At 33.0% G+C, this 26,989-nt stretch overlaps 3 protein-coding genes across 3 annotated transcripts; 2 read left to right on the plus strand and 1 right to left on the minus strand.

Annotated features, from left to right (window-relative positions):
- LOC108335698 (protein TPLATE) lies at positions 1–13,909 on the plus strand. The gene is made up of 7 exons (XM_017571805.2): positions 1–1,416; positions 2,614–3,210; positions 4,293–4,654; positions 5,214–5,517; positions 6,749–6,871; positions 12,459–12,914; positions 13,136–13,909. The coding sequence occupies exons 1-7, from the start codon at positions 289–291 to the stop codon at positions 13,640–13,642; spliced, it is 3,477 nt and encodes a 1,158-aa protein (XP_017427294.2). The 5' UTR covers positions 1–288; the 3' UTR covers positions 13,643–13,909.
- A 1,256-nt stretch (positions 13,910–15,165) lies between these two features.
- LOC108335173 (12-oxophytodienoate reductase 2) lies at positions 15,166–17,003 on the minus strand. Its single transcript, XM_017571124.2, has 5 exons — positions 16,842–17,003; positions 16,599–16,739; positions 16,379–16,509; positions 15,955–16,131; positions 15,166–15,819 (listed from the first exon to the last, which is right to left on the minus strand). The coding sequence occupies exons 1-5, from the start codon at positions 16,916–16,918 to the stop codon at positions 15,236–15,238; spliced, it is 1,110 nt and encodes a 369-aa protein (XP_017426613.1). The 5' UTR covers positions 16,919–17,003; the 3' UTR covers positions 15,166–15,235.
- Positions 17,004–22,009: 5,006 nt separating this feature from the next.
- Positions 22,010–23,392, plus strand: LOC108334968 (uncharacterized). The gene is made up of 2 exons (XM_052870066.1): positions 22,010–22,162; positions 23,168–23,392. The coding sequence occupies exons 1-2, from the start codon at positions 22,010–22,012 to the stop codon at positions 23,291–23,293; spliced, it is 279 nt and encodes a 92-aa protein (XP_052726026.1). The 3' UTR covers positions 23,294–23,392.
- The last annotated feature ends 3,597 nt before the right edge of the window (positions 23,393–26,989 follow it).

A 26,989-nucleotide genomic window follows, 5' to 3' on the forward strand; every position in this document is an offset into this window, starting at 1 on the left:
CCAAAAGTCGGTTCATTTGTGAATTCAAATTAAAAAGTCTAGTCCTTTACCCAACATTTTATGGAGTTCTCCTGTTCCCGGCAATGCCAGTGTTGTTCCTTTTAACACTACAAACCACCACCGATAAAATTTCACGACAACCACCAAAATCTAACAAGCAACAGAACACAGGAGTTCATGATATCATTGCACCCACTTCAAGTCCCTTACCGCAAAACCCCAAACTCCTCGTCATATTCCTTTTACAGATCACCAGTCTCTCAAGACTGAATTCACCAACACCCAAGAATGGACATTCTCTTCGCCCAGATCCAAGCTGATCTCCGCTCCAACGACGCCCTCCGCCAGTCCAGCGCTCTCCTCCAGGCCCTCCAGCAGTCTGCCGCCGGCCGTGACATTGCCGTCATTGCAAAAACCGCCGTAGAAGAGATCGTTGCCGCCCCGGCGTCCGCCGTCTGCAAGAAGCTAGCCTTCGACCTCATCCGCTCCACGCGGCTAACCCCGGACCTCTGGGAAACCGTCTGCAGCGGCATCCGCAATGACCTCCACTTCCCGGACCCTGACGTCGCCGCCGCCGCCGTCTCGATCCTCGCTGCTATCCCCTTCTACCGCCTCGCCAAACTCATCTCTGACTGCAACAAGGAGATTTCGGAGTGCTTCGACTCCCCCAGCGACAACCTCCGCTTCTCCGTCACAGAAACCCTGGGCTGCGTCCTCGCTCGCGACGATCTTGTCACGCTCTGCGAGAACAACGTCAACCTCCTCGACCGCGTCTCTGCCTGGTGGGCCCGCGTTGCCTCCAATATGCTCGACCGCGCCGATGCCGTCGCCAAGGTCGCGTTCGAATCTGTAGGACGACTCTTCCAGGAGTTCAGCTCCAAGCGCATGAGCAAGCTCGCCGGCGACAAACTCGTGGACAGCGAGAACTCCCTCGCGATCCGCTCCAACTGGGTCTCCTCCATGGTGGACTTCGTGTGGCGCAAGCGCCGGGCCCTCATGGCGCGCTCCCTCATCCTCCCTGTTGAGAACTTCCGCGCCACTGTCTTCCCCGTCGTGTACTCCGTCAAGGCCGTTGCCTCCGGCAGCGTCGAGGTCATCCGTAAGCTGTCCAAGGCTTTCTCTGCCGCTAGTGGAAGTGACGAGGTTGATTCCCACGCGGAGAAGCTTGTGGGGGTGTCTGATGTGGTGACTCACTTGGCGCCCTTTCTTGTTTCCTCGTTGGAACCGGCTTTGATCTATGAGGTTGGGATCAACATGCTGTACCTAGCTGATGTGCCTGGTGGTAAGCCTGAATGGGCTTCGCAATCCATCATTGCCATTTTAACGTTGTGGGATCGGCAGGAATTTGCTTCTGCTAGGGAGAGCATTGTAAGGGCTGTTGTCACCAATTTGCATCTCCTTGATCTTCACATGCAGGTGGGGGTGCCCCGGTGTTGTTTATTCACATCTATGAATTGATGATTAGGTTAAGAAAAATGCTTGGAACAAATTCTTTTGAACACACTATCTCATGATTTTGTAGTTTTTAGTATGTTTTAACCAATAATAGAACACTGGGGTGATAATGGAACATGCGGTCCCATTGGGATGATCAGTCAATCCCCTTAAACATCCCCTTAAACCTCGACTAGGAGACTGTCTTCAAAAAAGTGTTTTATGGAGTAAGAGGCTGTCTTAAGAGTGTTTTATAGTGTGTGTTCTTAACACGGTTCTTAAATGGATTGTTATGCTGAGTGCTAGTGCTTTTTCTAGTGTTTTAAATGGTAGTATGCTAGCCTATAAATCATGACTAGCTTTGAAATTTCACTTTGGGAATAAACTTCTATATACGTACGAAGATTTTAGGGAAGTTAGATAGGGCGTTATAACAGTTTGATTATTCTTCTGCTCATCCTTGGTAGGCTAATGCTTGTCCTAATGTTTTTAATTTAATGTTGCTTTTTAGCCTATGAATTATGAATATGTTATGAGAGTTTCACTAGAGTGGTGCTGTGTGCATAAGCATCTCTATAAGTACTTATAGAAAAAGAATGAGTCTCTTTACATAAACTTTTCCAATATCAATTATAGGAGAAAAAAATAACAAAAAGAAATAAGATTTTATCTTGTACATAATTTTAATTTAAGAAGAAAAACATTTTATTTTCTTATTTTTCTTCTCAAATTAGCCATATAAACAAATCAAAATTCTTCCAAAAGTTAAAATCAATTTATATATCTCAGTTTTTTTATAAATCAGATGAGAGGTTTTCTGTTGAAGTTTGATTGTTCATTTTGCTTATCCTTTCTAATGCTTAACCTGATGTTTTAAGTAGTAGTTTGTTAGCCTTTTGAATTATTAAAAGCATCAAAATTTCTCCAGCCTAAGCCATAGTTCACAACAATATGGTGGTAAAATGTATTTGATTTGTATCTTGTGTGATGCCGAATTGTATGAATGTATTAATGCTGCTGTCAAATTTCTAGACTTTTGTTTGATTGTTGTGCAATCTAGTGGTTAAAATGTATGTATGTGAACTGTATCCCATGTGACATTTGATGCTAGACTGTATTAGTGTAGCGTAGGATATTTGGCTTGACAAAGTGCTTATATGTATAGACGGCTGCTTGTAGGTATCACTTTTCAAGAGGCTACTTTTGATGGTGAAAAACCTGAGAGCAGAATCGGATCGAATGTATGCCCTAGCATGTATATGTAGAACAGCTCTTTGTGTGCATCTGTTTGCCAAGGAAAGTGTACGGAGAGGGCAGAAACCTCTCGCTGGAACAGATATAGCATCTCTTTTTGAGGATGCCAGAGTGAATGATGATCTTAACAGCATTACAAGTAAAAGTATATTTAGGGAGGAGTTGGTTGCATCACTGGTGGAAAGTTGTTTTCAGCTGTCTCTGCCACTGCCTGAACAAAAAAACACGGGCAAGGAGAGTAGGGTCATTGGAGCTTTGGCATATGGAACGGGTTATGGTGCATTAAACTGGACTGAACCTGCTTTAGAAGTGGTGGAAGTTTGCCGACCTTGTGTTAAATGGGATTGTGATGGCCGTACCTATGCCTTTGACTGCTACTTAAAGTTGCTTGTTCGGCTATGTTACATATATGATACCAGGGGTGGTGTTAAACGAGTCAAGGATGGAGCTTCTCAGGACCAAATTTTGAACGAAACTAGATTACAAAACTTGCAACGTGAGCTTGTGAAGGACTTACGTGAGGTACTCAGTCTAATAATATAGATGGAATCAGCAACACTAAAATTTCTTATTCTCTCAATTGCATATATGTGGCTGGTACTATATAAAGTGAGGCTTTTATTATCAATGAACCATTTTTTAAGGATGAATTTTATAGGAAAACCTTTAAGTTTATCCCACATGTAATCTATGCCCATGCTTCCCATTACTACTATTTACCTTACTTTAAGGCATTCGTCATAATGCTGTTAAATTCAGTAATGCAATTTGATAGTTAATGAGTATGAATTTTTCACTGTCTTCAGACAGTTAGTCACCTCCATGGTGGAAGTAAATTATCTTTTACCTTGTTGAAGCTAGGCAAACTGTGGTCATTGTTGGTTGAGGTGCATTGCAACTGTAGCAGCAGTGTGGTTCAGAGGGTCTAAGTGTGGGTTGTGTTGTGTGAATTTCGAGCCCTTCGTGATTCATTTACTGCAGATTAGAAACAGTTGAAATACCTTCACTTAATTGACGTTTGTCAGGTTATTTTGGGTATTTTGTGTCTTTTTAATTTGATTTTTTTATATTACATGACAGTGAACAAAATGAACCAGCAACACTGTTATTTTCCTTCTTTCCATTGTTCCCACTCTTAATTTTCCTCCCTATTTGCTTTAGGTTTCATTATTATTATTTTATTTAATTCTTTTTTGCGTTCAAGTAATTATTTTTTTTAAAATTTAGGTTTTAAGTTTGTTTTTTCTTGACCTTGTACTCTATATTTGTTTGCCTACCACAAGTTTTTACTCTAAATGGTGATTGGTGTATGGTCTGATTTTTTTTTTCTTTTTGTTTTTCAACTTATATCCTTATATATATATATATATATATATATATATATATTAATTGTTGAATATGGATAAAAAATATTAGTAATGATCATCCAGCCATCCAATATCCCACTTTTGTGGTCAGGCCACTGGGCCCCAATATCCGGGACTGACAATAATGGTTTGAAGATACTTTAGTGTTGTTTACGTTGAATAAATATATTTCACAAGTGAATGGAATTTTATCACACACACTTAAATGTTGCATGGTAATGTTTTTGAACGTAACAGGTCAATACACCAAGAATTTTGGCCCGCCTTATTTGGGCTATTGCAGAGCACATAGATATAGAAGGATTGGATCCACTCCTAGCAGACGACCCTGATGACCCTCTTAATGTCATCATATCAAATATTCACAAGGTTCTGTTCAATGTTGATGCAACTGCAGAAACAACAAACAGAGTTCAAGATGTACAGGCAGTTCTTATATCTGCTCAACGTCTGGGATCACGCCACCCAAGGGCTGGACAGTTACTTACCAAAGAGCTTGAAGAGTTTAGGAACAATCCTTTGGCTGATTCTGTCAGCAAGCACCAATGTCGTTTGATATTACAAAGAATCCAATATGCTACACGTCATCAGGACAGTAGGTGTGATTATTGTGCAAATTTATTCATCACAGCTGGCAATGCATTTCTAATTTACTTTTCCATGTTGTCATTGATCCCTTTCTTATTCATATGTTTCCTTAATTCTTCTTTTCTCAAGTTACTCTTTAAGTAGAACTCTAGTCTGCTATGATTGTGAAAAAATTATTGCTTGATGGCGTTGTTTCTTGAAAGCTTGCTGTTAGATCTCCTGTTGGATGGAAGGTTGTATGAAGGTTGAGAGAGTCAGTGAGAGGTACAGGGGAGTTTTGTAAAACAGAGAGGCAATATTTGATTTATACAATCTTGAGAGGGCATGGTTTTTTGCATAATCCTGCGTTTTGGGTTCGTCATTCTTTCCCTTCAATTAGGAAATCCTGTCTTTGTAACTAAGTCTACACTTTCAGATTCTTGTGCCAGTGTTGATCACTTACCAATTCTCTATTCAGAATATGTTGGTGCTTAATGGTCATTTTCAATGCTAACCAAGATCTTTATCAAATCATTAATTGAATTCATTATGTGGTATGCGATTATTTCTCATTATTATTGTTACCTTCAGGTGGGCAGGGGTTACAGAAGCCAGAGGGGATTACCCATTTAGCCACCACAAATTGACTGTTCTGTTTTTTGAAGCATCTGCTGCTCAGGATAGAAAGTTGGAAGGATTGGTTCACAAGGCTATTCTGGAGTTATGGAGACCTGACCCCAGTGAACTAACACTTTTGCTCACAAAAGGAGTGGATTCTACTTTACTGAAGGTTCCTCCAACTGCGATTACTTTGACTGGAAGCAGTGATCCCTGTTATGTTGAAGGTTACCATTTAGCTGATTCAAGTGACGGGAGGATCACTTTGCATTTGAAGGTCAAAAAGCTTTCTGAACTTGTTGCTTTCTGATAGAACACCGAAAATTACAGAAAATACTAGACAGTTCTTGTATGTTTATTATGAACAAAACTGTTCTACCAATGGAGTAGGAATAGGTAACAACGGTGTACGACAGACCAAGGTCTTTCACAAGGACCTTTCTCTCCTAATCCCGTTAATCAATTTTTCCAGCCGCTGGAACCTCTCATGATGTTCCTTTTCTGCTCTGTCATGATTTGAACCAGTTCTTGCACTATCTTTTCCAGCCCATCCAATCTTGATTCCATTCTTGTATTCACCATGCCTCACACAGCTACCATAGGACCGAGAAAGAAGCTCTGAATACCATTTGATAGAACACCCAGAATTACAGAAAATACCAGAAAGTTCTTGTATGTTTATTATGAACAAAATTGCTTTACCAATGTAGTAGGAACAGGTAACAACAGTGTACAACAGACCAAGGTCTTTTGAGAGGACCTTTCTCTCCTAACCCCCCTTTCCAACAATCCCCCCAACAAACTCTCTGCTCACCTCCTAATAAGACTATTTATAATAGTCTGTTGTAGTTATGTGATTACAACTGAACTAACTCCCTTCTTTTTTCCTTCTTTTGTAAACTATATCAAACCTATCACTTTCTTACTCAGTTATTTAGATTTTGCAAGTAAATTTTGAAACATTTAAGTTGGGCATATGCTAGACCATTCTGTAATGGCCACAATTTATCCCTTTGGAAAATGAAATAGAGGTTGACAAAGCTTACTACTTTATGTGAAGAATAGTAGATTGGTTTTGATTTTAAAGTGTGGTGACCATAATATCTATTGCTTGAAGATCCCCACAATATGGCAAATTGATTTCTTTGTTGGAAGGTGGCACCTTTAATTTCATGTACTATCTTTCTACAATTGCAACTATTTAATTTTACAAAAACTAATATTCCAAGGTCGTGAGGCTCTACTATTGTATTTTGGCATGTGGTAACTTCCTAATTCATGGTTCCTGAAAAATATAGCATTGATCACTAATCCCTTAGACTTTGATCGACTATCTATTAATGAAAATATTAAAATGTATTACCCTTGCTTAGTAATGTAGTAGTGTCATATTTAAAGTTTTAAAACATATGGATGAAGTACATTATTTGCTTTTGGTACAGTTTCTTTTCCAAGCAGCTATGATGTTGGTCCTTATTTTGGTCTCATTATAAGTGAAAATGTTTCAGGTCTTAAACTTAACTGAGCTTGAATTGAATCGGGTGGATATACGTGTGGGATTATCAGGTGCATTATATTATATGAATGGTTCTTCTCAGGCAGTGCGGCAATTACGTGGTCTTGTTTCACAGGTTTCTTCTCCTCTAAAGTGCATATTCCATTCCAATTTCCAATTGTTTTTTAGCATTTGCATCTTTTCAACTATTCTAAATAGGATAATGTATTATTAGGCAAAGGGGGTTTTAGAATAATTTATATTATCTTAGCAAAAGTGGCTTTTGTGCTGTATCCATCTGAAACCTTACTCTTCTTTAAGCTTCTGTAGTAAGCCACTGATCATTATAAACATTTAAATCTAAGTTAAGATATGTCAATCTCTTTTTCTCAAATATTCTTTTAAGTTAGTATTAGAGAGGGTTGATCTTGCTTTGTCTATCTTGTTCGGCAAGAAAGTGTTCTACGCAGCTTCCATCTGTTGCTGTGCTGTTTTTCTCTGGTGACCACTAGATTTGAAGCACCCCTCCAAGTGGCACTCAGCGTAACTAGTTGCAAAGGCTAGTTCCTCCTTACACTTTATCATGTGTTGCTCATCTACATAGATTTGTGAGGCGCATGTAACCCATAGACTCCCTCTATTAGCTTCATTGACTTCTTTTGTCACTGTTCCAACCCTCACCTTACCTTTCTGACAATCTTTCTGTATAGGTTCTCTTGAATCCTAAGCAACTTCTCTATTTCCTATGTTTATTGGTTTAGGTGCATGCCCAATCTTTTCCAGGTCTCCAACAATTACTTTAGAAAATTTGAATGGTAATGATTCTTTATCTTTGTTTCCTTTTGTTAAACTTTGTTTAATTGATCAATGGTTTCACGATCACTTGGAAAAGGCCACTGAAATATCATCTAGTGTTGAACAGTGGAAGAAACTGGACTTCCAACTTTGTGCATTGCTGTGGCAATCTATGGAACCTAATATATTAGGGACCCTTAAACATAGCGAACATGTGAGTGCTTTTGGAAGAAGGCTCAGAGCATATTTGCAAATGACATTAAGAGACTTTATGATTCTGCTGATAAATTGACATCTTTGATTGCTGAAGGTCATTTTACTATTCAGGAACTAAGAATTATTCTTGGAAATTCATTCATTGGAAGAAATCACGTAGAAGTTGGATAAGTTATGTGTGGTCATGATTCTTTGAGCAATGAATCTAAATTTTGATCATATTCGGGATCAAATTGTAACTGGTCAAGAAGTTCGATTAATGTGTTTGCTCTATGTTCCAACTCTTAAGTTGAAAGCCTCGTGAGTTTGCTGAAGCTTCTATCATGTGAGTCTTTTTGGAAGAAGGCTCAGAGCATATTTGCAAATGACATTAAGAGACTTTATGATTCTGCTGATAAATTGACATCTTTCATTGCTGAAGGTCATTTTGCTATTCAGGAACTAAGAAATATTCTTGGAAATTCATTCATTGGAAGAAATCAAGTAGAAGTTGGATAAGTTGTTGTGGTCATGGTTCTTTGAGCAATGAATCTAAATTTTGATCATATTCGGGATCAAATTGTAACTGGTCAATAAGTTCCATTAATGTGTTTGCTCTATGTTCCAACTCTTAAGTTGAAAGCCTCGTGAGTTTGCTGAAGCTTCTATGGTGGTTTCTAGTTGTGGAAGGGGGATGTTGAGGGAATAAAGGATGACGTGGTGACTGAGGATGCCTTTGATGCTCCTATTGTAAAAGAATGTGTCGTACTCAAGGCAAAATTACTCTTTACAAGAGTTTTCTGACAAGACAACTAATATCTCCAAATTTGAAATAATTAAACCAAAATTTTCTGATTATATCAAGAATATTTAGGGTTAAAATCCAACCACCAAGCACAATGTTTCACATCCCAATTTGTCCAAAGAAAAAATAGTTGGAAAAATGCATGGTGAAAAAAGGGGGTAGTCGGAAATTGGAAAGAGACTGAATTTGCGGAAAAGAAATTGACATCGAAGATTAATGGGATCAGCAAGAAGGCATGAATTTAGAGGAACTTGAATAAATTAAATGGAGAATTCAGTGTATTGAACATACACTATTGTATCACTTCAGAAAAATAGGAAGGAGTTACAATGAATTTGAGAGAGTGAATTTCCATCTCTTACGATCTCATATTTATAATAACTTTAGGTACATCAGATACACGGTATGAGAGGGAAGGGAAGATAGTTTGGAAAGATATATCTAGGAATCAGATAAAACACAGAGAACACAACACCTTTACAATAAATTCTATTTAAGACTATTTATTCTAACACTATCCCTCGTGTTGGAACATACACATATGCCACATGTTGAAAAAATAAATTCAACCTTAGGTCCTATAAAGGATTTTGTTAATACATATGGAAATTGATCATTTAATCTAACAAACTCAGTGCAGTTATCCTTGGACAACAACTTTCTTCAATAAAATGGCTATTAATTTCAATGTGTTAGTCCTCTCATGGAACACTAGATTGGAAACCGTGTAAAGAACAAGTTGATTGTAACAATACTTCTTCATCTGCTGAATCACACAAAAATATAATTCTTGTAGAAATTATTTTACCCATATAAGCTCAGAAGTTAGGGATACCATTGCTCTATACACAACTTCAATAGATTATTGGGCAACAACATTTTGTTTCTTGCTTCTTGAAGAGATAATATTTCCTTGTCTTGGAACATTTTTGAGTTAAACAGATGCCAACATTTCAATGATCAATACAAGGATTTTGCATGAATTGACTCACAACACGAATTGCAAAAGATAGACTTGGTCTAGTAATAGTGAGATGAAATGTTGCTGTTGGAATATCTCAACTAAAGGATTACTTGTGTAAACATTATCAAACCAAGGTGGGAGCCTTAAATACTTCTTGGGTATTGAAGTAGCTTAGTCAAAAGATGAGGTTGTAATCTTTCAAAGAAAGTAAGCTCTTGATATCAACTAGAGACAAGAATGATTGACTGTAGACCAGCATATAGTCTTATGGACCCAAATAAAAAATTATGGATTGAAGGTTAATCTTTCTATGATCTAGAAAGATGTAGGAAGCTAGTTGGAAAACGGATCTATCTTACTATTACATGGCCTAATCTATCTTTTGCTGTTGGAGTTGTTAGCTATTTCATATAGGCTCTATGTATTGGCTATTGGAATATTGTCATTCATATTCTAAAAAGTTCCAATACAAGGTCTGCTATATGGAAATTAAGGAAAAATCGAGGTCTTTGGGTATTGTGATGTTGATTGAGTAGGTTCCCTTGTTGACAGACACTCTACTACGAGATAATATTTTCCTTCGAGGAAATATTATTTCCTAGAAAAGTAAGAAACATAATGTAATAGAATGATCAACTGTTACAGTTAAATATAGGGCAATGGAGTCTCTTATTTGTGAACTTATATGGATAAAACAATTTTTTCAAGAGCTTAACTTTTATGAAATCTAGACCATAAAGATGTATTGTGATAATCGATTTGTTTTTCACATTGCACTGAATCCAATATTTTATGAGAGAAGTAAACATAAAAAATGACTGTCATTTTATTCGGAAAAATTGTTAAAAGAAATTTGTATTGAGTTAAAAGAAATTTGTATTGAGTTTAAAAGTGACCAACTTCTAGATGTATTGACCAAGTCCATAAGGGGACCTTGAGTTTATTTGCTTTTAAGCATGATACATACGATTATGCTCCAACACGAGGAGTGTTAGAATAAGTATTAAAAGTTGGGAAGGAAGTTGTGTTGGGAACCACTTCCTGCTTTACCTATGAGTTGTACCTAGTTCTGTACCCATTAGCCTAGTGCAGTCTTTTGATCTTTCATCTTATATTATCATATTTCTATCATTATAAATAGAAGATCATAAGATGGGTCTTCCAAGCCATCCAAAAATATATTTTCTCTTTCTTAATCCTAAGCATTTAAACTCATGCTGGAGAGGGGGATATCGGTTTTGTTATTTCTAATATTTTGCTAGAGGAGCTATGCTCTCTCTGGGAAATTAGAGGTTTCCTTCTCTTGTAGTTTCCCTTTTATTGCAAATAATATATAATTCCCGAGTTCCTTAATCTTGTTCTGCTTCTATATCTGATGCTATAATTTTGGTCCGTAACAAAGTCAGGTGATAATTTTGTTTGAGAGATACCAATTTATGACTAGAATCATAAAGCTATTGAATATCTAGAAAAAAATACTTAGCCTTCTTATTAAAGGAGTTACATGTTTTGAATGCTCTAAGAGTTTCCAATATATTGGATTTCACGGATTGTGTTAGGTTTTTTGTATCATAGAAAGGAAAGGGCTTTATTTGTCCTTGAGTTTATTGGATAGAAGGAAAACTTGTACACAAAGGATCTACTCCTTTCACACTGAAAATTGCCCAGTTTGTTACTACTCAAAAAAATATCCTCCTTTCCTTTCTAACTAGGACTGATTGACTATGACAGAAGACTTAACTGATAGGTCAAAGGATACAAAGGTTTAATTCCTATTTTTACTGTTCTTCCATAGCAAGGCACAAAGCTGAAAATCTCACTTCTTCCATTGTTCAACCCTAACGGTGTATTTAGATTAAGGAGTGGATTTAAAGGAGTAGAAAAAGACGGAAATGAGGGAAAGAGAATGGAATCCGAGGTTGTTTTAGATTAAAGAAAATAGAGTGAAAAGTGAGAGAAAAGTTTAGCTTTTAAATAGGCTAATATATTTGATGAGATGGATAATCCTAATACCGAAAAGGATGTCAAACTATAAGGAAAGATAGTAGGGATAGGCTAAAGAAAGTTAATACTAAATTTATGCAATTAGGAGTTTTAAAGTTATTTTTTTCATGGAATGTGAGAGAGTTAGCTGCTGATACATCTCGTGATCTGATGATGAATTTGATTAGTGAGCTATTTGGTGTTGCATTGGTTTAGTAGGTATTTGATTAGTTTGTTTTTTTCTTCATAATTGGTATTTTTTTCTATGTGCAATGTAATTTTATCATAGATTTGGTATTGGTAATAACATTGATACATAATATAAGTCTATTTAGAGAGGAAAGTTTATAGGAGACTTGATTGATGAGTTATAAAATATTTGAGTATATAATCATATATTTAAAGAATCATTTATAAAACAAATTTCTGTAAAATAATTTAATATAAAAATAAAATTTTGAAAATATAAATTAAAGTTAAAAGCAAATTTAAATTAAAACACTAAATTATTATAGAATTTTAATAAGAAAAAGACTATTTCAATATAAAAATACATTAAAAGTATCAAAATTTAAATTGTTTGATTTAATTTCGTTTATTATTTTAATATTTATTTATTAACACAGTATTAGCAAAATATTAACTTTACTTTATTCATTATTTAATATTTATTATTTTAATATAAAAGATATATTAAAAAAATATTAGTCTGTGTATTTATTCTTTTAATTATAATAATAATAAAATATATTTATATCTTCTTCTGTTGGCAACCCTTTAAGTACTATTATTTGATAATATGAATATTAGAACTTTGGACTTTTATGATAATTGTGCTGGCTTGTATTATATTTTTATGTTAATTGTTTGCCTTTTACAGTACTTTTAAGCTCTGTTTCTTCACAAAACAGTTCTTTACAATTCTTTTGTTTAAAATAGTTCCGGGTCCACATTCGGGTCATAATTTTGTTCCATTCTCAGGATCCAGTGTTGTGCAGTGTGACAGTTGGTGTTTCCCACTTTGAAAGATGTGCCCTTTGGGTTCAAGTATTGTATTACCCATTCTATGGTAGTGGTGCTGTTGGAGACTACGAAGGTGACTATGCAGAGGAGGATCCACAAATCACGAGACAAAGGAGAAGCCTAAGACCTGAATTAGGTGAGCCTGTGATTTTGAGATGTCAGCCGTATAAAATTCCGTTGACTGAGCTTCTTTTGCCACACCAAATATCACCTGTTGAGTTTTTCCGACTGTGGCCGAGTATGCCTGCTATTGTCGAATATACTGGTACATATACATACGAAGGAAGTGGATTTAAGGCTACTGCGGCCCAGCAGTATGGTGCATCTCCTTTCTTAAGTGGACTGAAATCCCTGTCTTCTAAGCCATTCCACAAAGTTTGTTCGCATATTATCCGCACAGTGGCTGGGTTTGAGGTGTGTATTTGTTCGTTTGAAATAGTTTAAGGATTTGTTATTGCGTTCCATTTCTGGAATTGTTTCATTTTCCAAAAATCTTGTGGTAGTCCTATTCATTCTTGTTCCTTGTACGCTTTTAGTTAACTGTTTCTACGTTGACAGAAGCAGTAAATACGATATAGAAGCAAGGGTGGTAACAGCACTAACTCTACCATTTTCCTTTACCCTTTGTGTAACAGATGTGCTATGCTGCTAAAACTTGGCATGGTGGCTTCTTGGGCATGATGATTTTTGGTGCAAGTGAAGTGAGTAGAAATGTGGACTTGGGTGATGAGACAACAACCATGATGTGCAAGTTTGTGGTTCGAGCATCCGATTCATCTATTACTAAGGAGATCGGATCAGATCTTCAGGGTTGGTTGGATGACTTGACCGATGGTGGTGTGGAGTATATGCCAGAAGATGAAGTGAAAGTAGCTGCAGCTGAGAGGCTCCGCATATCAATGGAAAGGATAGCATTGTTAAAGGCAGCCCAACCACGACCCAAGACTCCAAAATCTGAAGACGAAGATGAGGAGGATGAAGATATGAAAAATGAAGAAAAGAACGATGGAGATGAAAAAAGGAAGGGGCCTTCAACTCTATCTAAACTAACTGCTGAGGAAGCTGAACATCAAGCTCTTCAAGCAGCAGTACTACAGGAGTGGCATATGATCTGCAAGGATAGAACTACTGAAGTTAATTAACTATTTTTCTTTTGCTGATTTGCTTTGTATTTTTTTATAGGCCCGAGAAATGTATGAGTATATTAATCCTTGTTATATTTTCTTATTTTACGGTATACAAACTAGGTAGAGGCCAAGGTTTTCCAAGAGGGTATTCTTTATTCCCATTCCCATATTGAAGGAGAAATGCTTTTGTATATTTTCTTTATAGTTCATCATTTGTTGGAATTGGAAATGTTTGTATTTTTTCTTCAATGATACCTGAATTTTATGTTGTCTTTTGATTCATTTTTGTTCTAATTTCTGTCAGTGATTAATGAATCCTGTGTGTAGCGGTACACGCTAAACATATACGCCTGCATTTTCACGAAAACAGAATGCTTTTGCTTAGGAACAATGAGGAAATGAAAAAGAAAGGAGGAAAAATAAAATGGAGTATTAAAGTTGTTGAAATTAGGAAAATTAATAGGGAATAGAGGAGAAAAAGAATTAAAGATTTATGAGTAATTTGATTAATTGATAAAACCAAAGCTTAGAAGATAATTTAGTAATTAATTTAAGTAATTGGCAAAGTGCCAATTTATTCGAGTAATTATTATACTGTATTAGTGAATTTTTCCCTAATTAATGCACATGACTTAATATCCTGTAACACATTTTATTTTCAGGTCAGAATTCATTCTTGGGCAGCTAAATTCTAACATCTGATTGGTTGGAGTTTATTACATTGATCTGATTGGTTGAACTTATACTTTATTGTTATAATTGTGTGTTTATGAATGTAAATAAATTCGAGATATGTATGACAAGTAAATGTGAAATTGGGTTGGAATATATTAACTATCGGAGGATTTAGTTTATACAGATATATATTAATAATTTAATGTAATACATTTTGGTAGAAAAGTAAAGTAGGGGTAGATAATGGTGGGATGAATAAGAAAACATTTGAATTTTTATTTAAAGAGGAATTAAAAATTTTCATAAATAATTGTGAATGAAATATAAGTGATTGGATGAAGATTAATGTAAATGAACTTAAAAGAATAAATAGTTATAAAATTTTGGGTTAACTTTTGGTTTTTGACAAATATGATTTTGTTTTTGTTCTTATTTTAAAGCTGATCATTATATTCAAGAAAAGAAATGCATCGATTCATGTCAAATATTCGTTTTCCCGGATACATGTCATCTTCTTCTCATTTTCATCTTTATATTCCTTTCTATGATTCCCTTCATCCTTCTTCTTCATCGATTTTCTTACCTTCTCCAATTCCGTTGAAATATCAAAATTAACTTAATAACGAGATACAATTCTAGCGTTCATAATAAAGAAAGAGATACAATATGTCAGTTAGATAAGCTATTAAAAGACACTTGATAGTTATTTAAAGGATATATATAGTAAAGTTGTCAACATTTTAGTAATAGATCATTGTTTGGGCCAAATATGTACAAAATGGATTGTGGATGAAAGATGTAAGTATATGATTAAAGAAATTGGTGTTAAAATAAATTAAGGAACAGGAAGTTATTGGGGATCATTGGGTTGAATAAAACATCAATTAGAGTTTTGTTTTGATCACCAAATAGTCTCACATTGCTCAAGTGATTTCATTGAAGAAATGGATAGTCAGTGTAACCGATAACAGGGTCATGAGAGTAGAATTTCCCACGGTTGTATTTGTTGAGAGGAGCATCTAGCCCAAATCTTTTTGGCAAGTCCGGATTAGCCAAGAACAGCCGACCATAAGCAACAAGATCTGTTCTATTTTCAGCCACAGCATTGATACCATCTTCTCTGCTATAACCTCCTGCTGCAATAAAACTTCCATTGAAGGCCTTTCTCATAGGAACAAGGCTCTGAGAGCACTCAACTACTTCAAGAGCAGTTTTCATTCTTGGCTCCACCATGTGGCAATACAGAATATTATATTTACTGAGAGCACTAGCCATGTATAACCCCAATGCTATGGGATCCGAATCTTCACATTCTGCATGATTTGTGAAAGGCGATAGCCTTATCCCTACTCTTTCTGCCCCTATCTCCTTTACAACAGCTTCAACCACCTCCAAAGCGAATCTGCAACGGTTCTCAAGTGATCCACCGTATTCATCACTTCGATCATTCACCGCGTCTTTCATGAATTGCTCAAGTAGGTAGCCATGAGCACCGTGGATCTCAACCCCATCAAAGCCTACACAGGTTTAAAGTATGATATATTATTTCAAAAATTAAAGTGCCATATATATACATACAAAGGTCTCATGATTTCTTATCTATTAAAGAAATGACAATGTCTGTACGTGTGTGGGAAACATTGTTAAGTTACCTGCTTCAATAGCATTCCTTGCAGCAAGTCTGAAATCATTGACAACATGAGGAATTTCATCTGTCTTTAGCCTCCTTGGTATTGTCAATTGTGTTTCCTCGGTGCCTTTGCTTCCCGTTTGTTGTTTCAGTGGCTTGTCGGTGGAAGATATTGGGGCTTGCCCATTTGGCTGAAAATCTGTTGCAATAATTGAGCGTCTATTCAATGGTATACTGAGTCCAAATCAAAGAGATTTTTTACATCCTGTCTAGCATAATCTTTATAATCTGGACATTTCGTATTTGATATAACCGGAATTTCATACAGTAAATTATTTCTGATTCGGATTTTGACGGATGGTGAAGAAAATAAAAGCACAGCATCTAAAGGGAATCTGAGTGTAAACAGAATTGAGCATTTAAATTTGATGAGGAATGAACTTGACCTGTAGTTGAGACCCTCCCAACGTGCCAAATCTGGCAAAAGAATATACCACCTTTGGCATGAACAGCATTCACGATGGGTTTCCATGCTTCAACTTGCTCTTTTGTCCATATACCTGGTGTGTGTATCAATCTTCATATAGATAATAAAAGTAAGAAAATGGCATCAAAAGTTGTGTTGTTTTTCATTCATGAATTAAAGGTAACTGAAAAAAAAGTTACCCTTGAGCAGTGTCAGAGACGCCAGTAGCTTCACTTATCAAAAGTCCTCCTGGAGAAGTTCTCTGAGAGTAATACAATATGGCATGAGGCTGAGGAACATTACCGTATGATCTCTGTCTCGTCAACGGTGCCAAAACAACTCTGAATTTACAAAGAAAAATAACCCAATTTTGAAATTAGAAAATACATTCAATGTTGAATTTAAAATCAGTCTTAGACCACGATGCGTGTGAATAATAATACCTATGAGACAAATTGAATTTACCCAATTTGTAGGGCGTGAGAAGAGGAATGACAGGGGCATCAGCTTCGGGAGCCATTCAAATAATTTGTAGTACTGGAGAATAAGCAAGAAGCAATAAGTATTTAAATGTTTATAGATGGAGAACCAAAAGGTGGTTGTTGTTAGATTATGCACGTGCTATAAACTAACAACCTTCGCTCTGGTCAATGCTACAAGCCTACTCTACTTTTTTGAAAAATTATAATCAAATCCTTTCAGTTCGCTTATTTTAATAATTTTCACAATGGTGGAAGCTTGGAAACAGATCTGGAATCTACCTTTAAAATGACAACTTTTGCGGTCGTTGTATTCATATTTGAAAATTTGAATATTATATATATTGAATTTGCGGTCGTTGGATTCTACAAGCCACACCACACAAGTAGGTTCAAGGTCTCATATAACCTCATACACCAAACTAAACTTCTCAGATTGACCCAAGAGTTTATATTCCTACTCGATCCAATAAATATACTAAAAAGTGTCACCAATAAGTCATTTTAAGCCTCTTCATTATGGACTAACCTAACCTACACCTATTTGAGCCATATTATCATATTACTACTAAACTTTGGTAGTTTTATATGTTGGTTATTATTTATTATATTGTTATTACACTTTTCAAGTAAGTATTATTCTAATAGGATCGTAGTCCCACAATTTATGATGATCCTAGAAATATAACTAGTATTCTCTAGGAAATACTTGCTTCATAACGCTCACTTTCACTTGTAGGTCACAACTCTCTTACTGACTTTGATGGCAATCTCCTAGCTAGGTTGAGTCAAAACTAGAAGGAAAAACATGGTGATGATTGAAGGTTGGGGTGGTTGCGAAAATACGGTGAAAAAGAGACTAAGGCTCTTGGTAATGGGTTATTTTATGGTGATGGAGGTGGTATTTAGTGATGTTCTAAGAAAGGTTGAGCCAACTCTTGGAGGAAGATGGCTAGAGGAGGCCACTTGGGTTGCTCTAGCCTAGGGTGACCTTATAGGAGTAGTATGACACAAAAATAACAACATAACTTTACTCTAAATCAAAAGTGAATATAAAAGTGGGAGACACATCTATTTATAGGCAAGGGAGTCTCCTAATTTATAGAAGCTAGACCTAAAAATCATATCTTGGCTAACTTAGAGAGTAAGGAGAAAATCCTTTTCATTAGGAGAAAGACAAATGACAAAAATCCTCTCCAATGAGAGGGGACCATGTGGTCACTACATATAGAGAATTCTCTCTATTCCTAAAGTGACATGTGACCACTAACTAGGAGGAAAAACTCTCAAAGGGAGGAGGACACATGACATGGACAACCCACTCTCCTTACCCACCAAGTTAGATGAAAACTTTGATTCCTTGGTTAACTAAGCTAAATTTGCATCCTACTTTAGTCAACATTGGGCATTGGCCCTTTGTTGACTTGAGTGATCAAAATCTTATTCTACTTGGCCCAAAATACAAGGCCCAAAATAAATACTACACTACTAGGCCCATAATTCAAAGCCTAAATAAATCTTAGATTATTTGATCCAAAATACAAGGCCCAAAATTATTCTTACTCTAAAAGCTTCATGTGGCCCAAGATGACCTAAGAAATAAAGTCTAAGCCCATATTCCACATATGATTTCAATTCTTTTTGAAAGTGTTTGATCATGACTAGAGGATATGCCATCAAACTTGAGCATCGAAGAGTCTTTGTAAATGGATCATCCCCTCTCAATAATAAGGAGACCCTCTCGAAACAAAAAGAACAATCAAATTATCATTACGATGTTAGTAGTTCGTAAAATTCATACTCAAAATTAAAAAAAATTAATTAAACTTTTTTTGTGAATTTTTATTAACAATGTATAAGAGAGAATCAAAACATTAAGATTTTCTTTTTCAATCTTAACCTTAAAGTATATATTTTGTTAAACATATATGGTGAATAATGTCAAAAGAGATTTAGTGCCATGAATAATGTTTTTTTAGTTTAAGTCAATAAGAATAAAAAACTTATAAATATATAAAAATGAAAACTTTCTGATAAATCAATGAATTTATAATTTTTTTATTCCTTGCTTAGGGTCGAGAAATTAGATTAATTATCCCAATACTTGAAGTTGTTATTATATTTCTTAGTTATAAAAAATTTGAATTATTAATAAGTTTATTAACTGAATCTCCAAATATTTTGAAATCATGTAATAACAATTTTTTCCTTCAATTAAGTACAATTTACAAAATATAATCTCTTTCTAACTTAAATCTGATTAATTATAATAAAAGTGACATATTATTGACATTATTTTATAAGTTATGACTTAAACATTTTGTACTTGCTTCCAATATCTTATGAAGTAATAGATTCCTAATCAAATTCATTAAACCAATATATTATCTAGTTTTTCGCTTCATCACTTGTCTATTTCTCTTTAATCAAACACATTTATGTTCTATTTTATTTGTTACCTATTTTCTTTATTCTTCCTCGAGTTTTAGTGAAAGATTCAAGTCTTATAATTTAATAGCAATTAAAAAACAGTGGGATTTGTGATGAAGAAAGTGTTGGACAAATAGTTCAAAAATGTAGGTTCTGTAGTGGGTCAGCCCATTATCAAATATTAGCAAATAGCCCATCCAAGTGTGATTTAGTATACCTAATTCAGCCCAATTCCAATTTAGGTCCAAAACGGCTTTTATTTAGATTGCTCACAATCGTTTTCTTTCTTATGTGAGATCATTATTTGTAATATTAATAAATTAGTCAGGTCATTATTAAAATAGTGTGAATATTTATTTGAGTCTGAATAATACATACTTTTTCATGTCAGAAAACTAGAAAAATAAATTAAAATGCATGCACGAGTTATATCAAATGAGGCATTTGAATATATTTTTGCTCAAAGATTATGAATTTCTACAAAGTAGTCCAGCAATTTCATCTCCTTATATTTACATTTGCATTATTTATCTATTTATGAAATACCATACTTTTATTTTGCTTTTACCATGTTTCATTTATATTTGCTAACATGGGAATTTCTTTATTATAAAATTTGAACCAATAATTTTGCAACTTGGAAACCCAGCAAAACAAAATAAGATGTCAAGAGTTATTTTAAATTTTTAAGTATATTTTTTATTGATTGTTATTTTCATTTCTTACAGATTCAAAATATTTCATGTCCTTATATTTACAATAGAGTATATGTCGAATACAATATTTATCCTACAAGTGAATTTTGTAGAAATTAATTAATTCCAAACCCAAATTTTAAAATGATAGAATAATTTATTCTAATAGATTTTGTTGACCTATCATTTTGTTATCGGACTCTATCAGACTCTATAGATGGCAGCTACTTTCAGTACCTTCATAACATTTATATAAAAAGAAATTTATTTTTTAACGGAGCAATTCAAAAATTAAAAATGACTTTTAGGTAACAAAAATAACTTTAATCCAATTGGAGTAATATTAATTTTTAATCATCATTATTATCTTTAATTCAAATTAATCTTCATATTTCTAATACTACTTGGGCTAAAAATTATTTCGCACTTGGTTATGTTTAAAATAAAAAAAATATATGAAAAAATTTATTACAACAGAAATTGTCATAACTCAGGACGACTTTGGTTCAACTGAAAGTTGTTAACCCTCATAAATAATTTTATTCAACATTTTTTACAAAGCATTTTGATTATAAGAATATGAAAAATTACAAGAATAGATGCATCAAGAGAAGAAACAACTATATATATAAAATATAGAAGAGGAGAAACTTGGTTTTAACTTGACAAGTTTAGCCGACTCAGTTTCAGCTTTACAAGTTCGGTTTGAGCTTGTCAAACTTGGCAACAGAGGACAAGCTCGACAAACTTGGTTTCACATAGAAATCATTAAAAACTGTGCATAATTGAAATCATCATGAGTTAGAACGACTTTGGTTCAATTGAAAGTCATCATCCCCGTAGACGACATCCTATAAATTGAAAGTCATCTCTACTTCTAACGACTTTTCTTCAACATGTTTACAAAGCAATCATCATCTGTCCTAACGACTTTATATATTCATAATGTTATGAAGTAATCGTTCTCACTCATGATGATTTCAATTTAGAAGTCATTAAGACTTCATAGAACTTATACTTGAATGGTAAATTTTAAGTCAATTACCGCACTTTTTAATTTACGGAATAAATTATCCCATTTTTTAAAAATTTTCCATAGAAAATATATTGATATTATATAAATAAAAATTTTCAATTTCTTTTATAAAGTTTTCATTCTTACTCTTTTAAAAAGTTGAAGACCATAGAAAGATAACACTAAATACATAGTTTCACTTTTTAAAATATAAGGAGATTCATTGACGCCTCCCCAATCCTAAAAGTGGTGGACTAAGTAGATTTCATTTAAACCATTAATTTGTAATTAAACAGTTCATATTTGAAATTATAGGAATGATGATGAGGATGACCAAAACTGTTCGTGCCCATTTTACACAGTAACCCAATTAAAAAGAAAAACGTTATACCATCTATTATATGTCGGCATAGTTTATAAGAAGATGAGAAAGATTGGAAAAACCCAAAAAACAAATGTGGAAGATATATTGTAAGAAGTGTTGTAAAATGGTTTTGTCTATTAAGCCTTTGGAAATAATGAAATGAAGTAAAAATCTTTGGGAGGAATTATAGAATAAAGCCAAAAGAGGTGTTACAAGTTAAAGACCTGAAAGGTTGAAGAGCTGAAAGGTGCTTTAATCATAGCAATAAACCTTGACAAGTTCCTTTCAAGGCAAAAAAGGGACACAGAGAACACAGAGTTTTAACCCTTTATCTTTTTCCCATGCATGCATGCACTTGTTTTCATACTATTTATTTTACCTCCAATGGTTAACAACATGAAGAACAGAAATACCCATACGGCAGGTAACCCCATTTGTACTTCTTGATAACTACGTTTCATCACTTTAGCTTCCACCCTCAATGGTCAATAACCATAATACAAACCCCTTTTATCCACAACATGTTCCTCTATATAATACTGCTTCTTTTTCTTTCTGATTCTATTGGTGCAAGAGAAATAGTAATAACAGCAATTATAGTAAGAAACCTACCTACCTAGCTAGAGGGATGGAAGCTACACACATTCGAGAAAAGGGTGTTGTTGTTGAGGGAAGTGAAAACATTGCTGGTGGGAAAGAAAATGAAGAAGTTCTCAAGAAGATTATTGCAACTCATCCTTTGTATGAAGTTTTGATTCAATCTCACATCAACTGCTTGAAGGTACGTAATTTCCTCCATTTTCTTTTCTTTTTCTTTCTTTTCACTCCTAAACTATGTATTGATTAAACCAATAATGTTGAATTATCATGATCCGGGGTCAACTATTAACAGAAAAAGACACAGGCCATTGCAAAAAGCTTCCATTTTAATATAACACTGGTGAACTACATGGTTATATTTTTGTTTTAGTGAGTGATGAACAGGATCTAAAATATGATGTTAGAACAATTTAAAACCTTAATATAGTATACAAGACAATGGTGGAGAAGAGTATGTCACAGTTCAGAGAAAAGCAATTTCTCACTTTGGCTATAGCTGCAAAATTTATGATATTTTTGAAAGAAAAAACGTTTGTTTCTAGTAATTTTCTGAATGATTTTAACTCAGAGAAAGTGGGTGAAAAATGAAGATAAATAAGTACATTTTACTCACTTTTCATTAATCTAAACAATTCATTAAAATGGAACAACTTTTGTCGTTTATCTTAATTTGGGAGGGCATCTATATAAATAAACAACTAAATCATTTCATCTTAAAATAACAGAACTGTTTCTGCAATGGAAACAAGACCAGACATTCTGGGTAAACAGTTACATATATCATATAAGGATTTGTCTTAGATTAATGTCAACTATTTGTCTAAGTCAGTGATAGATGATATGATCAACAATGTTGGAAGTAAGAGGTTAAAAGCTTTATCATGGCTTTTTTTTTTCTTTATTCATACATTTTGAGTATGCATCTATTTTACTTCATCATTTTGAGTTTGATTTGAATTCAGGTGGGATTAAGTGATGCAGAAGTGTTTGATGATGATGAACTGAAGAAGCTGATGAATTCAAAGTCCAAATTAGCACCTGGTGCAAACACTTCAGAGTTAGATCACTTCATGGTATCAATAGTGTTCATTACTGAAAATCTTGGTTAAAAACATCTATAAATAACATTATTGTTTAAGAAATGAAAACCTTATCATATGTTTTGTTTGATTTGAACATTGGATAGGAAGCTTATTGCATGGCACTGAGCAAGCTGAAAGAGGCAATAGAAGAACCAACAAAAGAAACGAATGCTTTCATCAGAGCCACGTATCATGAACTAAAGCAACTGGAAGAAGTGAAGAACCCATAACTTTTCATAAGTAGTTGGAATCTCGATGATGAACTTGGTCCTTTCTAGCAAGTACCATTACCTTATTATTGTAGCTCTTATTTTCAGAATGTTATTCACTCAAGCAATCACTTTCAGGGTAGTCAGAAACAACTTTACCACTGTATTATATTGCTCTTCACAATTATATGCTGTATATTAGAGTGATGCTTACATTTACATAATTTCCTCTCATATTAGAATTTACCATAATCTTTATACTACAATTTGTTCCTTTTTTCTAAATTCAATTATAACTAACATGAGATTTCGATTAATATTTTGATAAAACTAGTATATAGTTTGTTTAAAAATACGCCAGCATATGTGTTGGGAATATAAATGAGTATAATTCTAATATTTATTAGAAATGAGAAAATTAAAATTTATATAAAAAAAACTTATAAATTTATTATTTTAATAAGATTTTAAAATAAAAATGGTGTAAATTTTTTATGTAAATTTAACTTAGATCTCATTATTATTGAATTTTTTTTCAGTGAATTTCTTAAATACTCATGGACTTGAAATAGACATGATTGAAATACAACGAAAACATAATTTCTGAAGGTTGTAAGTTGCTGCTAATACTATATTTATTGCAGTTATCTCTTCTATTAATCGAGACTTTGAATATTTGTGTAATTGATAACAAGTTTAATTATATTTTTAATCCTTAAAATTTGGAGGAATTTTCGTTTTTTTTCTTTTAAGTATATTTCTTTTTACCTCTCAATTGAAAAATATGATTCTAGTTTCTAATTTTAAATTTTAAACTCTACACAATAAAAAAAATCATTTATAGTCCTTTTGAATTTAGTGTTTAGAAACTTTTTTATTAAATTTTTAGAGACTAAAAATAACTTTTTAAAATTTGGAAGAACAAAATCAAAATGGAAACTAGAAATTTAATTAAACATTAAAAAATAAATAAAATGAGTTTTGACATAAGTTATTTCACGTCATAGAAACTCAAAAAATAATTAAGAAATGGCACAAAATAACTCTGATATATTTTCATTAATACGATAAAAATAATTTAAGAATACGTAATGTAATATTTACAGAGATTATTTTTACGAAACTAATATTAACCATTAATGGCTGGAAGTTGAATGATATATTCAACATTTTTCTTGGTGTCCTTTCTTAAATTGATAATGGGTTAAATTTTCAATTCATTTACGTTGGCCAGAAATACCCAAATAGTTTATCTAACTATCATATTATATTTAAAAGAATTCTTAAACAATTGTGGAAAAAATAATAAAATAATTTATTTATTTATTTGTGCCCTCTAATTTTCCAAGATTTTGATTTTAGTACGTCAAATGTCATTGAGAAGATTAATAAACAAAAAATCTGTGCACCAAATGAGCTAGTTAGGTGGGATTAATTAAGTAGACATGCTCCAGTAGTAAGTCAAAATGTGGAGTTTGAACAACTTGATATGGTGATGTCTTTCCTCCATGACCATCTAGAGGAAGATATTTTGATATGACAATTATAAAATTTGAAATGGTAGGTAAGAAAGAGTATGTTTGTAAACTAAAGAGGTCAATGTACATGCTAAAATAATTTCCTAAAATAGTTGAAAAAGTACCAAAATGAGAAATATATTAATTAGTAAATAAAAATAATTGCTTTTTATTTATGAAATATTATAATTCACTTTGATTATAATTTTTAACATTCAATTTTATTGTATTTTTTATTACTAATATTTGTTTTGCGAATTCTAGGATTTAATTGCTGTAGTTTCAATTAGTAATGTTTAGAATAAAGTTAATTATGTTTTTCAAGCCCAAGGGGAACAAGGCAAAACAAGCATGGAAATTGTGACACAAGAATAAACCATGTAACACAAACATGAAAACATGGAGATGATCTTGACCCTTCATCTAGATCTAGAAACTTTTGAAATTTGAATTTTCCCTTCTTTTAATTTTTGGCCAAAGCTAGGATGAATATAGATTTTCCATTTACATTTCATATAGGTTCATTTGAGTGGTTTTAAAATATAAATTTAGAGGCCTCATGTTATAAATAGTCATCATTATCACTAGACAACTTTTGAGATATATGATATCATAGCATTTGTGAGACACTTGTAAAAGTGATATGTACTTTGAGTCTTGTCATGAGCTTTTAAGAGACAAGTGACAATACTACATGGAGTTTATCATGAATATGAAGACTTCTTCTCCTTCTTTTTACCATATCCTAAGTCATCTCACCATTTTCATTTGTTCTTGTTCTTCTTTTGCAAATTAATTCCTATTCTATTTAGTTATTTTTTTTTAAATTTGAAAAAAAATATTTACATAAGAAAAATAGACAATGGATGGTAATAAGTATTTAAATTATTATTATTATTATTATTATATTAAAATGTTGTAATAGTTTGTTTGGTTAAAAACCTTGTGTTGAAGAGTAAAAGTTAAGTCTTACCTATAATGTTTTGGGAAAGCATTTTGAAATCTTAATTTTTCAATCAAGGTAAGGGAGCTAATTAAGTTTTTTCTTATGATACATTCTTTTCTAGTAGTTTTATTTGGATTAAATTATATATATTTGTGTTTTGGTTGGATAAATTTTATCATTTGTTGGGTGATATTCTTTTATATGCATGTTAAAGTGGGACAAAGCTAAAATAATTGTAGCGGTTGTTGTTTCTTTTATTTACATGTCTATTTATTTGTTAAAGATAAATAATATATATGTATTTGTATGTTGTTACAAAATTATTTTAGTGGTTGTTCTGTTTTTGTCAATTTAAATAATATTATGGGTTTTGTACATTTATTTTTAGTTGATTTACCATTTGTAGTGTTATTAAAATAATTAGTGTATAAAGGTAATTACGGATTATATAATTTGAAAAAAAAATTATATATGTAGTTTATTGTACATATGTAAAGTATAATATTTTATTATATGGTTAGATAATATATCTCATGTGAATTATTTTTATTATATAGTTTACATACAATACATCATAATAATGTTTTTAAAATATATTATAAATGAAAATTTATATCCGATGGTAAATTAGTATTTTATTTTTGAATAGATATTATAAAATTGATGTATTCTAAACAAATTTGGAAGTTGCAACTTTGTTTTTCTATTATATATGTATTTAAGGATTTAAGGTTAGTATAATATATATTTTTAGGTATGAATAATCATGTTTATTTTATTATTTTATTTGTGTTAAAAACATGTAGTTTGACAATTAATATTTCATGATGGGTTTGGGTTATAGTGTGTTGAAAAATAAAATGCAGATTTCACTTTTTTTATTAAATTCTTTACTAACTTTTGAATTTTAAGCAATGTAAATTGAATGAATATTTTTTTATTACAACTACTTGGGTGCTTATTAATGTTCAGTTAGGAATGTTTTATGTGGATTAAAAATTAAACTGACTAACAGTTGTAGGATTGTAAGATTTATGTTGTTATTAACGTATGGTATCAGGTTACAAGAATGAGATTGGTTATTTGATTGTTTTGACCGTAGAAACAAAGTTACAAGTATAGTATTTTTCATTTAGTGAAGCATATTTTATTTTGTATTGTTACTTTTAAAGGTGTAATGTTTTAGTGAAGGTATAATGTTTTAGTAAATTTAGTGGCTAAAGGTTTTTATCAACCATAGTGGTATTATTTTTA

The sequence above is a fragment of the Vigna angularis genome, chromosome 10, assembly GCF_016808095.1.
Source record: "Vigna angularis cultivar LongXiaoDou No.4 chromosome 10, ASM1680809v1, whole genome shotgun sequence".
In the NCBI taxonomy this organism is placed as follows: Eukaryota; Viridiplantae; Streptophyta; class Magnoliopsida; order Fabales; family Fabaceae; genus Vigna; species Vigna angularis.

What these genes read in the sequence shown, in the direction of transcription:
- LOC108335698 (XM_017571805.2), top strand. Translation starts at nt 289, where the DNA reads ATGGACATTCTCTTCGCCCAGATCCAAGCTGATCTCCGCTCCAACGAC. An exon ending in GGATCACTTTGCATTTGAAG is followed by an intron (nt 5,518 to 6,748) that starts GTCAAAAAGCTT and finishes AAAATGTTTCAG; the next exon opens with GTCTTAAACTTAACTGAGCT. An exon ending in TACGTGGTCTTGTTTCACAG is followed by an intron (nt 6,872 to 12,458) that starts GTTTCTTCTCCT and finishes TTCCATTCTCAG; the next exon opens with GATCCAGTGTTGTGCAGTGT.
- LOC108335173 (XM_017571124.2), bottom strand. Translation starts at nt 16,918, where the DNA reads ATGGCTCCCGAAGCTGATGCCCCTGTCATTCCTCTTCTCACGCCCTAC. An exon ending in AAATTCAATTTGTCTCATAG is followed by an intron (nt 16,740 to 16,841) that starts GTATTATTATTC and finishes TTGTAAATTCAG; the next exon opens with AGTTGTTTTGGCACCGTTGA. An exon ending in TGGGAGGGTCTCAACTACAG is followed by an intron (nt 16,132 to 16,378) that starts GTCAAGTTCATT and finishes TTATTGCAACAG; the next exon opens with ATTTTCAGCCAAATGGGCAA.
- LOC108334968 (XM_052870066.1), top strand. Translation starts at nt 22,010, where the DNA reads ATGGAAGCTACACACATTCGAGAAAAGGGTGTTGTTGTTGAGGGAAGT. An exon ending in CTCACATCAACTGCTTGAAG is followed by an intron (nt 22,163 to 23,167) that starts GTACGTAATTTC and finishes AACATTGGATAG; the next exon opens with GAAGCTTATTGCATGGCACT.